The 14796-nt window shown below is 45.4% G+C and overlaps 1 protein-coding gene across 1 annotated transcript; it reads right to left on the bottom strand.

The window, feature by feature from the left end:
- Positions 1-915: 915 nt before the first annotated feature.
- Positions 916-14232, bottom strand: ENC1 (ectodermal-neural cortex 1). The gene is made up of 3 exons (XM_003310676.6): positions 13778-14232; positions 8188-10002; positions 916-3496 (listed from the first exon to the last, which is right to left on the bottom strand). Exon 2 carries the CDS (start codon positions 9987-9989, stop codon positions 8220-8222), a length of 1770 nt encoding a protein of 589 aa, XP_003310724.1. The 5' UTR covers positions 9990-10002; positions 13778-14232; the 3' UTR covers positions 916-3496; positions 8188-8219.
- Between the last annotated feature and the right edge of the window lie 564 nt (positions 14233-14796).

Genomic DNA, 14796 nt, shown 5'->3' with positions numbered 1-14796 from the left:
CCGTTCTTCCCTGTCATTTGGTGTCATCCATATGGTGTCATCAACAGGGTTTCCACGGGTCTTCAGCATCATGCACTTGGAATCTGAAGGCTGACACTGGTCCCCAAAGGCTTGGCTCTAGACCAGCCTCACACAGCACAGAACCGAATGATCCTCCTGTCAAACCCAAGGCATCTGCTCTGGCATCTTGGTCAAAGTCCAAAGGCTGTAATTGCATTATGCCTACTTGTGAGCTCTCCTAGAGTTCCCAATTAGGTAATATTTATTTTCTACCCAGAAAAGGTTATGCCCAACCTTGCTCTGCACACTGAAACAATAAGGGTTCCAACCCAAGTGATAAAGGAGCATCTCAGTGTGACATGAAGCCATCATGAGGTAGGGGCAGGAGGCTTCAACTGGCCTTATGCAGAGCCAGCTAGGACAGCCATCAGCTTGGAACAAACTAAGTATCCCTGAGGGGTTAAACTTGTGCTTTTCTGTGGCAGTACAGAAATAATATGCATATATTTCCACTTTAAATGATTTCTAAAGCAGATGTCAGCAGATGAAAAGAGGATTGAACTCCAGCTCCTTCTCTAACAGCTTTCTGTCAAAATATAACCCACGTGAGGATTTCAAAAAACTAAATTCATTCCAATATAAAGTATGCTGTCTTAATATCGCATGGTGTGTGACTTGTTATATTCCCAGCTGTGAATAACCCATAAATGAGGAATTTTGTCTTGCTTAAAGAGATACTCTAATGGTCAGGAAGTTTTATTTAATATGCGAAATTACCTTTGTAAATATCACTAAATGGTGAAATAAAACACGTTCGGAATATCTGAAATGATCCTTCTTTGGATAAACGAGAAAAAGCACAAGTTTACAATGCCTCAAATTGTGTCTTATTCAAATAAAGACCCACACACATAATGAAGAGAAAATCTCTAATAATTTATTGACCTTCAGTTTCACATTGTGAAAAAAAAAAATAACAGTTTTACAAAACCTCAAAATGTAGTCATAGCAAACAAGTACATATGAACATGAACATTTTCCTTCAACTTATACAGAGTTTTGTACGTGAACCACATGGTCAATAGCCAAGAGAGGGGCATTATGCAGCTCTAATCACTCTTATTCAAGACAGGTGTCAAGCCCAAAGAAAAGGGGCTACACAATTATACCAGAAGTGGAGGGCTGCCCTTTGTTATGTGTTTCTACAGCAACCAGCCCACAAAATAAGAAGAACCTTCTCTGTCTTATGCCAAGGTTTTTGTGTGTACTGTGCTGTGAATTGTATTTGCTTCAAAGTGTGGGACGTTTCACAGGGTGAGAATGGTCAAGTAGTGAGACCAAATGCCTGTATCGATTCAAAGAGTGGGAGTCCAGAAAGTTCCCTACAGGCTGGGGGCCCAACCCTTACCACAGCTCCCTTTGGCTCACACACAGTAATTAATAGAGGATTCAAGGACAGACCCCAACTTTGAAACAGCTGCAGAAAATTCATCCTGCTTTCAGAAGCCATGCAGTGACACATACATCTCTCTTGGCAGATTTGCATCATAAACTACAGAGCTGTAACTGCTACAATATAAACGACACTGACTATGCCCACTGGGGGACAATTAGACATTTGCATTGCTTAGAACACATCTAGGAACCAGGGACTGACTGCTGGAAAGTACTGTGATTCTTTTCTTCCAACAGCTCATTTATTTAGGCCCAACTACAGCCCATTCATTCATGGCATGGACGGACAAACACAATTAGTCTAAAGTACTAAGGTGGAGAGAAATGTTAAGGATTTATCTGTCATTAGACAATGCAAACACAGTCACAATGTAAAAGGTTGTTATCAGTCTTAACCCCTATTTTCTAAAATACAGCAATGTGAGAAACATGGACGAAAGCAGTTCGAGTTGCAAACTTTGGTCTTCCCCCGCACCTCAGGGGAAGCACCTATTTGAGACTAGCACTAATACCTACGACGGCACATGCTTAGTAAACAAGCACTCCAACTAGCAAAGAATGTATTCACAACTGATTTCCAAGTCTACCGGAAAACTTCTCAATAGGGGCCACTGCCTACAATTCTTTGGTGGTTTGTGGCCAAATGTGTTACTTGTGCACCAAAGAGTTTTTTAAAAAGAGATTTGCCTAAGGGTGAGCACTGAAGTATACATTGTGCCAATGTAATTATTGTCTTGGAGACCTTCTAGAACTTGCTAAATCATATAGCAAGAAGAGAATGAGTTCAGGCCCAGTAAATCTGGTGAGTTAATTTACATCTGTGATACTGCCGTTTTTCCCATTAAATGTGGTTATGGCAAAGCATTCTTAGGGTAATAAATAAATAAATAAACTTTGGACAATGCCTTTACTTGTGCCCTATATACAGAACTATTCCATAGGATTTTCCAGGATTTCAAGATACTACACAAAGAAAAAAACTGTAAAGCAGTTTGGTCCTTTCCAAATTTCAGCAGCTGAGACTGAATTAGGTAAATCAGATGGGAGTGGGGAGAAGGGCAGAAAGCAGCCTCCCCTTACCCCATCAGCACAACCAAACCCCATGAAATCCCATTAAAAGTTGGTGAGTCTGAGAAAAGTGATCTCCACGGTTTCTCTACCTCTAGGACGTCATTTAAATTTCCATTTTGTCATCCTTCCCTGTCTTGACATTTTAAAAATCCACCCCTCCCCCAACCCACCCTCCAGTTATGCTCCAAATTGTAACTCAAAAATTTTCATGTTTGTGCAGCAAAGCACATCTCAACAGCCACAAAATGTGCAAAACGTACAACCATTCACACACGTCCATACATGTGAAGACAGCTGTAGGCATTGTTTCAGCATGCAGGCATCGAACAATAAATAGCTAAATCTATAACAAACTTCTTAACAGCCAAGGGAAAGTTTAAAGTCACTTATAAATAGAAAAGAACATCTACCAAATGGCTACCAACAAAGTCCCCATTGTTCAGAAACGTTCCTGGGGAGCAGACCCCTTAGAGATTAACGGAGAGTCCAGTGGTCTTCATTCTTCAGCCAGCCCAGCCAGCTTCCCTCTTGGACCCACAGTTGGGCTTTGAATCTCCAGCAGCAGCTGGTGTGGAGGCTTCAAGCTCTCTCCTCAGAGAGGTGACAACCATTTCAAATTTTACACATAAATGGTGGGGCCCATGGAAATCAAATGCTGAATATGGTACAGCAAGGGAAAAGGTCCAGCTTTTCTCTCCCTTTGAGGGGCTGATTAACATTGACATTAATCCACAATTACAAGACAAGGACTAGATCACAGGTTTGTTCATTCATATTTAAACCATGTGCTACTTGCACCAAAAATCCCACCCCCCTCCCTCGCCCCTTTCCTTCATGTCCAGTTAGAGCATTTACAAGGTGCAGCAGATTTTATTCGAGTCTTGCAACTTCTTTTCCTTTTTTTCTCTTCATTAGACTTGGCCTCTCCGAAGTAGAAATCTCATATTATCTCATCGAGTGATGGCGTGAGCTGAAATAGAAGGAAAAGAAAAACAAAACAAAACAAAAAAGCATGAAGGATTTGTGTGATGCCATAGTTTTAAGATTTTTCTTATTAGCCACAAAATTTTTTTTAAAATTAAACTTGGTATGGAGCTGGACAATATTGCTTCCAAAGGTCTTACATGTTCAGTAGGAACTGTGCAAAGATATTTAAAGTACTTGCCTTAAATGCACACACGTGTGCACGTACACATCCATGCAGATGGCTGGCCTGACAAAAACAGTGGTGTCTAAAGAAGGACCTTCACTTCTTTCCTAAGCATACACACGTTCAAATCCAAACCTATATGTCTAGATGCTATTAGGAGTTGCCATCTTCTGCTTCCAACATTCATAAAATTTCTTTCTGTGGTTAAACAGAGCGACTGTAAAGTGATCACTAAGGGGTGAAAAGAAGGGAGATTCCTGTGCAAACCCTCCTTGGCCCATGTACCATGAAAGATTCCAAATTAACTTTACCATCTAGGAGGCAGACATACTAATCCTCTTATTTAAATGCATCTCTGTTATCCATCATGGCAGAAATCAGTCTCGCTTCCTTTCACATGACAATGTATCAGGCCTCAACAGCCCAAGGTTGGAGTTTATTCTCAAAGTTCGTCAGTCCACACGTAGGTGCCAGCAGCTACAGCATGCCAGTGCTACAGAATCTACGTACATCAAGTGCGAATATCAATTCAAAGTGCCGTAACCACAAAGCCTGCACATTTCATAGAGCTTGCATTTCCTCACACTGCTTACTCTTCCCATTTATTTATTTCTCATTTCATCTGGGGAAATTGTGCAGAGGGCTTTCGTATCCCTATTGCTGTAAGTCTAAGTACAGACAAAGGGAATTCTGGAGGAGCCACTCATGACTTGCACTGAATTCTTTGCTTTTGTGTGTTCAGAAGCCTGATTCATTTCATGAGTTGTTTCTTTTGGCTGTTTCCTAACAGTGATTCAAGCTTTCAAGGCATTCCTTAGACTACGGTGTCATTGCCCCACCTCCACCTCCTTGTAACCTATATGTCAACATTAGGCCAAAAGAATGTATCTTATAATAATATAAAATTTCAAGACAATGCATATTCAAACAGGAAAAAAGGAATACACACACCCTCCCCCCCAAAAATTGCATATTCAAACAGGAACAATAATAATAAAAAAAAAGGACACACAACAACAACAACAACAACAAAATCTAGAGAAGAAACAAAGCAAATCAAAGCCTAAGTTAGGTTGAGGCCACACGGCACCATGAAAACAGAGGATAATCAAAGTAATTTCCTTTCTGCCCTTCCCACCCACTGACAGAGCAGCAGGAGGCAGATAAAACCTCCTAGGTGGATGAGCTTTAAGACCTAGGGAAACTTTCTGTTAAACACTGTATTAATTCAGTTAGCACCTACATTTGGAGGGCAGAGGAATTTGCAGTTTGGGACTGAGACCTACCTATCCAGCACTTTAAGGCACTCCAACCCCCTCTTCAATGTTTTAGCACTATCTTGTGTAGTAAACTTTAGAAATTTTAACCAACATTCTCCCTGTTGGAAATTCAAAGAGTGGCTTTGATCAGGCGCTTACGCTGCCCTTTAAAAGCAGCAAACTTGGCCCTGTCAAATTTAGTTTTCATGTGCTTGACTCTCTCACTGGTAGCGCCAAGGGTGAAGAGGATGTTATTTCACATATAACTTAACACTTTACTTGCTCTGTTTCCCAGCGACCGGAAGGGTATGATTCAGTTCAAACACCCAGGGTAGGGTGAAGTCAAGTGTTTGCCAACATGTTCACTCTGGGCTGAAAAAGGAGGAACCAAAAATGAAGTCTAAAGATAACAAGCAGATAATAGTCAAAGAAACCTCATTTTCCTACCATACAGAAAGCTAATTCCACTGCCATTATCTCACAGTAAGTTACTACATGTCAAGCACTGGGCTAGGTATTTTCGCCTCTTTTAACTCCCCTATCAATTGACCCAAGTCTGAGTTGGGACAGATCACAGGGGATTATAGATCAAACCACTCATTTGACAGAGAAGCAACCTAAAACTCAGGAAGGTCTAGAACTTAAAACTAGGGCCAGAATACACATGTGGCTTCTCTCCTCTTTCTGCCTCAATTTCCTTACCTTGTTCCAAGGATTCCAGCCAGCCTGCCCATTGTCATTTTTTATGTACCACCACCCTGGTAGCAATTTTTATGGCTCTTCTGTGCAAATATAGTCAGTTCTGGACTAACACCCAACTAAGTGTGCTGTTAATTGATGCTTTCGCCTAGGAGGTTCTTTAAACCTGCTTTAGAGGTGAGTCATGCATTCATATCTCAAATGAAATAACCACTTTCAGAGCATTTGTTTATTCAAGATTACTGAGATGCCAGCAAGGCTACAAAAAACCAGTTTGGTGTGAGACACTATTAGCCCAGTTGCTCCCCAGAGGAGGTGTCTGATTGTTCCTGCTGTTTTGAAGGAGTTTCATTCCAGGAAAGCATGACATAACTCAGAACTCTGATAACTGTACGAAGGCTGGAAGAGATAACTGAAGAAGTAAAAAAAATAGCAAGCTGGAGGCCAAGTGCGGTGGCTCACGCCTGTAATCCCAGCACTTTGGGAGGCTGAGGTGGGTGGATCACTTGAGGTCAGGAGTTCAAGACCAGCTTTACCAACATGGTGAAACCCCATCTCTACTAAAAATACAAAAAAGCCGGACGTGGTGGCGGGCACTGTAATCCCAGCTACTGGGAAGGCTGAGGCAGGAGAATCGCTTGAACCCAGGAGGCGGAGGTTGCAGCGAGCTGAGATAGCGCCATTGCACCCCAGCCTGGGAAATAGAATAAGACTGTGTCTCAAAAAGAAAATAAAATAGCAAGCTGAAATGTGAGAGTGAGGCCAAGTTTAATGATGTTTCTAAATGAGCTGTAAGGGACGGGGAAAGAAAAGACCAATGAGATGAAACCCCTCTGTGCTTAGCTTGCCACTAGGCCTAGATCTCCTTTTCTCCCTTTGAAGTCCCCTTCAAAGGTGTGAAACATACTAGGGAAAACAGAGCCAAAAGTTCCCAAGTAAATGAGTTTGTTTTCATTGTAGTTCCTCCAAAGCAGTTACTTTCTTCTCTTATTATTAGTAATAAGCCCATGAATCACCAAAACAAGTCAACACATCCTGTGTGCGCTGGGCTATACTTACACATGCCTAAGCGATTCCTGGGGCCAATCCTAAGAATGCTTAGCAGCAAAGCAGCCGTGAGCTTTGCGAACTCTGAACTGTGTAGGCCTATTAATTATTTGAGCCAAGAGTATTCTATACTCTTAAATACACAGACAACTATTATGTACTCAGATATATGACGCAGAAACACAACTTTTGTTAGCCTTGACAATAGGGTCGGCCTGACTGATTAACTCTGAAAGGCCATAGTTTGGGAAGTTTAGGTGGCTCCGTGTTATCTGCACAAATTTCTGCTATGTACATGCAACCTTTTACAAAGACAGATATAGATTTATCTTTAAAGGCAATAAACGCCTTAAAGGGGGCTACTTTTTAAGTAAAACATTTAAAATAAGCTAATAATTTTGGAGAGAATAAACTAGGAATGAATTTGAGCAATACATTTTTAAACCCTAATCATTCTACAAAGGGTCTGAGGAAGCAAAATTTGAATATAAATGAAGTATCACCTGGGATGACATTGGTGTCATGGATGTGAAGCTCAAGTTTATTCGGTGGCAGTGCAACACGTGCTCCAGTGCTGATGCCCTAGAGCCAGACCCCCTGCATTGACTTCCCAACCAGCTCCACCTCTTACTAAGCTCTGCTAACTCGGGCAGCTTAGCCTCCGTAATGCATGAAGGTTTTTTCATCTATAAAATGAAGCTAGTAATAATTCCCCATGGGGTTGTTGTGAGGATAGAATGAGATGATCCGTGGGAAACACGTGGCACCACTGCAAGCACACAGTGAGGGCTTAATAAACATTAGCTGGCATACTTAACAGAGGTCAGGGGTTCTCAACCTGGTTGTTCATTGGAATCATCCAGAAACTTTCTAAAAATACTGATGCTTGGAGCCCACCCCAGACCAAATGAAACTAAGTCTCTGGGATGGGCAGTTTTTAAAAAAGCTCTTCAGGGCCGGGTGCGGTGGCTCATGCCTGTAATCCCAGCACTTTGTGAGGCCAAGGCGGGCAGATCATGAGGTCAGGAGATCAAGACCATCCTGGCCAACATGGTGAAACCCCGCCTCTACTAAAAATACAAAAAATTAGCTGGGCCTGGTGGCAGGCGCCTGTATCCCAGCTACTCGGGAGGCTGAGGCAGGAGAATGGTGTGAACCTGGGAGGCGGAGCTTGCAGTGAGCCAAGATCACGCCACTGCACTCTAGCCTGGGTGACAGAGCAAGACTCTGTCTCAAATAATAATAATAATAATCAAATAAATAAAAAGCTCTTCAGGAGATTCTGAGGCTCAGTAAAAGCTGAGAACCACTGTCTAATGCCATGGTGGGGGCTGAGGCTGTGGTCAACACAAGTGGGTAAGTTCTAGGGGCACCAGCTCTCTTATTTTTACAGCTTCGGTAGTACTTCTGCAGTACAGTCTCTGTGGATCAGATCTCACCCCATGTACTGAACTTACACAATAGCCTAATTATATGCATACTTACATCTATAGCTAAACTTCTTACCTCATGCTCACTCTCTTTAGAATGTACTGCATTTAAGAAGGCAGATGTTTCCAGGTGCTGACAAATGCAGTAGGAATCAGCGAGTATGGGACAGTGGTGATGCTGTTCCACACGTCTAATGTTGGATCGTAGCAGTCCAAAGTCTTGCATCGCTGAATGCCAAAGTATCCTCCAACCACGTAGAGTTTGTTTCCGGAGGCCACAGCATGGCAGCTCATGCGCTTTGCTGTCACATCTCCCACCTTGGTCCACTGGTAAGTCTCACTGTTGAATTTATAAGCAGAGCAGGCAGAGAATTCTGTATCACCCCCCATAATAAAAATCTGGTTCCCCAGCACAGCTGCTGCTGTGTAACGCCAGGGCTGGGGACAGGTGGCCGGTACAGTCCACCTGTTTTCACACTGATCGTAACACTGAACTTTGGGGAGCTTGTCATGACTGACACTGGTACCTCCGAAAGCAAACAACTTGAGTTTGGCACTCACTACTGCGGCGTTGCTAACGCCTTCTCGGAGTGGGGCCACCATGGTCCATTTGTTGGTTGTGGGGTCATAATGTTCTACCTGCTTTAGAGAGACTGAGGGGGAGGCCGGGAGGCAGCCAGTTGCGGCCGTGTGCCCCCCAACCACATACAGGCAGTGCTTCAGTTCAGCAGAGCCATGGCCAAACCTGGCCACCAGCATGGGGGCAGCCTTGGACCACTCCTCGTGCAGGGTATCATAAACCCAGACATCTTTCGAGACCCCATTTTCAGACCCCCGCCCCCCAGTAATGTATACTTTGCAGCCAATCGCACATGCACTAAACTCTTTTCTTGGGCTGGGAATGTCAGCCTTGGGAATGATTTCTTTGGCCTTCTGGTCTACCAGATACAACTTGTCACACATGAAAGTCTGTCCTCCCAGAAGGAAGAGGGCATGGCCGGTTTTCCGAGGTCGGGCACAGAGGCTGGTTACCACACCGTCATTCTGCAGGATTTTCAGTTTGCACCTGATGGCCTCTTCCACAATTTCCTTACTCTTTCTCTGCTTGGTGATGAGTTCCTCCATGGCCACATTCTCCATGAGATAGATGGCTGGCAGAAGCGCCAGCCTTACTGTCTGCAACAGTTCTGGGAGGTAGCAATAGCGCTTCTTCAGGTCATAGCTGATCCAGTTAATTGCAGACTCGTACACAAGCCTTTCATCTTCTGTCTCCAGCTCTTCACTGGACAAGAGTTGCACTACCATGTCCTGGGGCAGCTGGAGGAAATCTTCATTCTTCCTGATGGTTTGGAAGTTGCTGAGACACATTCTCCAAGATAGTTCATACAGCTTGGTGCACTGGTGTGCGTCAGACAGTAGCAGCATGCCCAGGCAGTTGGTGGGATGCAGGTTCTTTTCCAGGAACTCTGCACATGCATCCCGGATGTCTTGAAACTCCAGCATGTCACCAGCTTCCAGGAGCGATTCTGCATTTTCTTCATTGATGATGACCCGGGAGGAGTACGCATAGTCAAGCAGCAGCTCCAAGACTTCTGGGTGGATGGAATTGTCAAAGTTGACCTCACTGTCCTGGCTCTCTTTCAGGCCACCACTGAACATGGCCTCAAAGTAGCGACTGCATGCAGCCAGCACTGCCCGGTGGCAAGGGAAGGTCCTATTTCCGGCATGGAGAAGGACGTCAGTGAAGAGACGCTGCTGGCGTAAAAGATTCAGGTGAGTGAGGACGCTGTCAGCGTAGGAGGACTTGTGAAACAGATAGATGTTAATGGAGCCGCTGCTGGCCCTGGACTTGCGGTTCTCATGCACACTGACTGACATTTTGTTTCCACTCCTAAAAATAATAATAATAATAATAAATTGAAAATGATGCTCCTGATGTTCAGAACAGCAGAACGAAAGCAACAATGGTTTTGCGCAAAAAACAGAACACTTTGTTGTTGACCATGCCACCTACTATTCTAGAATAGTGTATGGCCATTCCAGGACAAAGCCAGAGACAACTACCCAGAAGGAAGGATATTCACTGCTAATACTGTTGAGCTATTTGAACTCTGCACTGTTTAAAAAAAAAAAAAATCACTGCATAAAAAGCAGGTTCATCTTGGAAAACCTGATTGCCAACTTTCAGGCCACTGAAGTCTTTTAGAATATAAGTCAGCAAAAGCCAAGAGGAGTGAGTCTCATTCCCACAGCTCCCTGTCCTAGTCCAGCTCATTCACTGCGGGCCACTTAAAATGCCAGGTCTCCTGCTCTCATAATGCCAGGATGGGCACTGGCTTTCATGCCCCATGCAACATAAAGCCATGCGTAAAACAAACACCTAATAATTAATTCCATTAAGAATTCCTTTGGTAAGATCCAATCTCCCAGCACATACAGTAAATGGGAAATGTAAGGCCAACTTCTGCAATGATCAGACCTTTATTTAAATGTTACAGATACTGTCTTTCATTTTATATATATTTTTGAGACCAAGTCTCGCTCTGTCACCCTGGCTTGAGTGCAGTGGTGCAATCACAGTTCACTGCAGCCTCGAACTCCTGGACTTAAGTGATCCTCCTGCCTTGGCCTTCCGAGTAGCTGGCACTAAAGGTGTGCACCATCAAACCCAGATAATTTTTTGTATTTTTTGTAGAGACTGGGTCTCAAACTCCTGGCCTCACCTGATCCTCCCACCTCGGCATCCCAACTTAAAGATTAATGTCTAACCAGACAGCTCTACCACTGAAGAGTCCTAAAAGCACCCCAATTTCAACATTAACCATATATTGATCAGCAAGCCTTTAGTCAAAGCACGGAATAAATTCTGGCCATAATCACCAACTACCTGTCTTGCTCGGGACAGCTTCCAATGTGAGGATTTGGCACATAAAAAGAAGAATATTTTGAGTAGCATACTTATGACTGCTGTTTTCTGTTCTTCCTGCTTTATATCAATTCTTGGAAAACCAGCTGCAAGAACAAAAGATCCACCCGTCTTTTGATTAAATAGTGCATCACTAGGACTGTTCCTGTTTACCTGCAAATGCTGACACCTGCATAGAAGGAGTTCAAAATGCAAACACTGCTTTATTTAAATCAAAAAATACGTGTGTGTGTGTGTGTGTGTATTTTGCCAGCTGTTGTTAATTTAGGGCCACCCCAGAATGTATTTGCTGACTACAGTGCTTTCCTTGGTATCTACATTGAAATTATAGTAGAATCCAATGCTATCTTTTGGGTTTCTTCAGTAAGAAAACAGTAGGGTAGAGACATAGGAAATGCTTGTCACCCATCTTCAAAAACTGAATCACATGCCTTCATCCTTTTCTTTTACACCACCCCTCTGTTACTTCAAAGGAATGAAGTCCTCAAAAACCTGCCTGTCCAAGGATTCCTAAGGAAGCTGTTTATCCCCAGAGGGTAAACTGTGTGGCTGGTTGCAGTATCTGTTCCAGACACATAACAGCCAGTCCCGAAAGCACCGCTGAAACTCTGTTTCCTTTAACCATTCAGATATTTTTAAATATATATTCTAAGAATTATTAATAAATGCAAATGAATGATTTGCCACAGATTCATGGGCTAAAATACTAATCTGCACCTCCCCAACCAGATGTGAGCCCCACTGTAAGACTGCACAGAAAACCACAAAGGCAGGGGCATGACACATATATCTCATACCATTAGGTGATGCAACTAGTTTTCTTTCCTTTTTGGAATGTAATTTTTTATGATGAGTAAACATGGCTCAGTGGAAGAAAGGAAGCAACAAAGTCCTAGAGCTCCAGTGTTAGGAAGACTTTACAAAGCACCCAGCAATTTCCACAGTGACTTGAGATATAAAAAATGGTGAGGAGCCAGCCTCACTCCCACCTCAAGCTAAGCATCTACTGTCTACTCCATTCTAACCAATGCCCAGTGTTTTGGAGAATGACCATATGAACCTATGGGAATGCATCAGGTTTCCAAAGGGTTAAAACATTCATTAGCATTCTCAATGCTCCACCACTGTAGTTGTTATTTTAATTAGTACATTCAATCTGGAGTATTTGGAGGAAGACTTTAAACCTAAACCTCAATAGACTGTCTACTTACTCTTGTGAAGCTGCCGCCTCTCTCAGAGCAAATGCTGCCCTGAGTGAAGGAAGAATGAGGCTCCCTGAAACTAGGTGCACAGGCACCAAAATGCTTACACATTGAGCTGGAATCATGCTAGGCCCAGAACACATTTCCTTGAACATTAAATTCAGGATGGTGCAAAACAACATTCACAACCAGACTTACACCTAAGAAAACAATTTGTTTAGAAGACCTTAGGATATAGGATCTACATCTCTCTGCATCCTGTGTTTATGCTCCTGTATGTTCCAGGTTGGCCCAATAAGCCAGAAGGAAGAGCCTAGCCTGTCATCTTGGATACCATCCAGATGGAAAAGCACGTCACAGTCAAAATCACAATCAACATTCTTGCAACAATGTTTGATTAAAATAAAAAGTAAACTTGGAAACCCAAGAGGAAATACTTGCTTTCTGGTTTAAAACTGTGCAAACCTCAAAATATCAGCAAAAACCATGTATACAAGTCACTGAACACACCTTCAACATAAAATGAATCATCTTTCGAGCATTTTTAAGCCCCCAGAGAAATCACATTTGCATACCAAGTAAGTGGCCAAGAAAATGCACACATGTACTTAACCTACGTCTGCAAAGAAGACAGAGAAAGGGCTGCTACTACTGTGAACATCAAAAGGGCTTCAGTTACAGTAACTTCAGTTCACTTCATGCTCCTAATTCAGGCTCTCTGCCTCCAATGCTTAGCGTCCCGCACCCTTCTCCAGGTTTTGAACCTGATCTCAATCCAATCAAAAGAGAAACTAGGCAGACTTTTTTCTGGGCATTTACATTACCGGTAACAATAGAACATTATAAAGATCTTAACAAAAGTAGCTTCTTGCCAGAGTCTTTTTATTAACACTTGCAACGCTATTTAACAAGCTGGCCATGCCTGTGTGAAACCAAACCGCATGTGAATAAATTCAGTGTTTCATCTCCCCGCCCACCAATTCCTATCCTTTGTAACTAATAATGTTAACACGACAGATCAAGAAACTAGTTTTTCAGAAAGCAGTTTTCATTCATTCTCTATAGACATTTCCGCCGCAGTGAACATGCCCGCACTCAGGTGTCTGTGCATGGCCCCAACTTTCCTCCAAGCCGGGGAGGATGCAACGTGGGCCAACGATCCCGCGCGCTCGGCCCTGGAGGCTGCGGGGAGCGACGCAGCGCGACATTCACCCCCAGGAAAGCGCTGCTTTCCGCAGAGGAGAGAGGCTGACTGTATCCTTAGCTCGGCTCCTCGCTTCCCCAGCGGCTCGCCCCGGACATCGCACCGCGGAGGGGAGGCCGGTCGACCTCTCCGGCGATGCCCGGCTTCTGCCTGCTGTGGGAGGGCAGCGGCGGGCACCGTGATCTCCGCACCGAGAAGAGCTCCCCTTGCCCTCTAGTCGAAGCTCCCGAGTGCCCGGAGCACGCTCACCCCTCGCGAACACACCCCTGCAGCCGAAGCAGCCCCTGAAGCCCGCAGCGCCTGCAACAGGTCCGGGGCAGTGGGGGAAACTTACAGCAGTGGCGACTGGCCGCAACGCACAACTGAGTTCTAGCGACGGTCACGGGCAAGGAGGCGACGAACCGGTCGTCTCAGCCCAGGGAAGCGGTGGCGAATGCCCCGGAGAAAGGAGGGCCAGCCGGGGAGAGGACTGCGCCCCGAACGATGGCTCGCGGACCGGCTACCGCTGGCGTTCGCCTCCGTCTCTCGTCCCCACGCCGCGGACCCGGTGTCCAGGACCCGCAGAGCGTCTCCCGGAGCGCGTCACGGTAGGGCAGAGCAAGCCTGCCACTGCAGGCGCCGCGGAAGGAGGCGGGCTGTGCGCTCGGGGGAGGGAGCTAGAAAGCGCCTTGTGCGCCGGCGGCCGCCAGGCGTCTGGACCGGGTCTCCGCAGCGCCACCGCCGCACCGCCTCCTCTCCGGCTGCCAGAGCAGTCTGCGCCCCGCCGCCTTGCGCCCCGCTATAAGTGGCGCGGCGGGGAGGGGAGGGGGCGCGTATGCAAAGAGACCGACACCGGGGGAGGGAGGAAGCGCATTAGCGCGGCCCGTGGTGTAGGAGGAGGAAGAGGAGGAGAAGGAGTGGGAGGAGGAGAGGAGCTAGAGAAGAGCGTGTCGGGGGAGTTAATCGGGAGAGGAAGCGGGAGAGGGGGGCTGCGGGGAGTGCAGAGAGACAAAGCGGACGCACTGTCTCAGCCGCTGGCAGCTGCAACCCCGGGAACCGAGAATAAAATAAGTTTTCCCGGGTTCGAGTGTCTGCGCCTCTTTGGGCCAGCCTGGTTAATGGACAGCCCCGGATCTGAGGGACCCACCTTAGGGGAGCGCAGCCCGGGGCTGTGCGCTTGGTGATGCCAGAGCCCGCGAGATGCTCTAAAAAGGGCTGCAAGGGGCGAGCTGGGTATCCGCAGGACAGGCCCTGGGCACGCATAGACAGCGCCTTGGGTAGGACACCCAGAGTGGGGAGAGATAGTGGCAATGGACGGGCAAAAGTCTGGACAGTTTAGGGACACTCGGGTTGGGCAAGCCAGGACGTTTAAGT

This window comes from Pan troglodytes, chromosome 4, assembly GCF_028858775.2.
Source record: "Pan troglodytes isolate AG18354 chromosome 4, NHGRI_mPanTro3-v2.0_pri, whole genome shotgun sequence".
Classification (NCBI taxonomy): Eukaryota; Metazoa; Chordata; class Mammalia; order Primates; family Hominidae; genus Pan; species Pan troglodytes.
The sequence above is the reverse complement of the archived record's forward strand: the minus strand, read 5'-3'. Positions and strand labels throughout refer to the sequence as shown.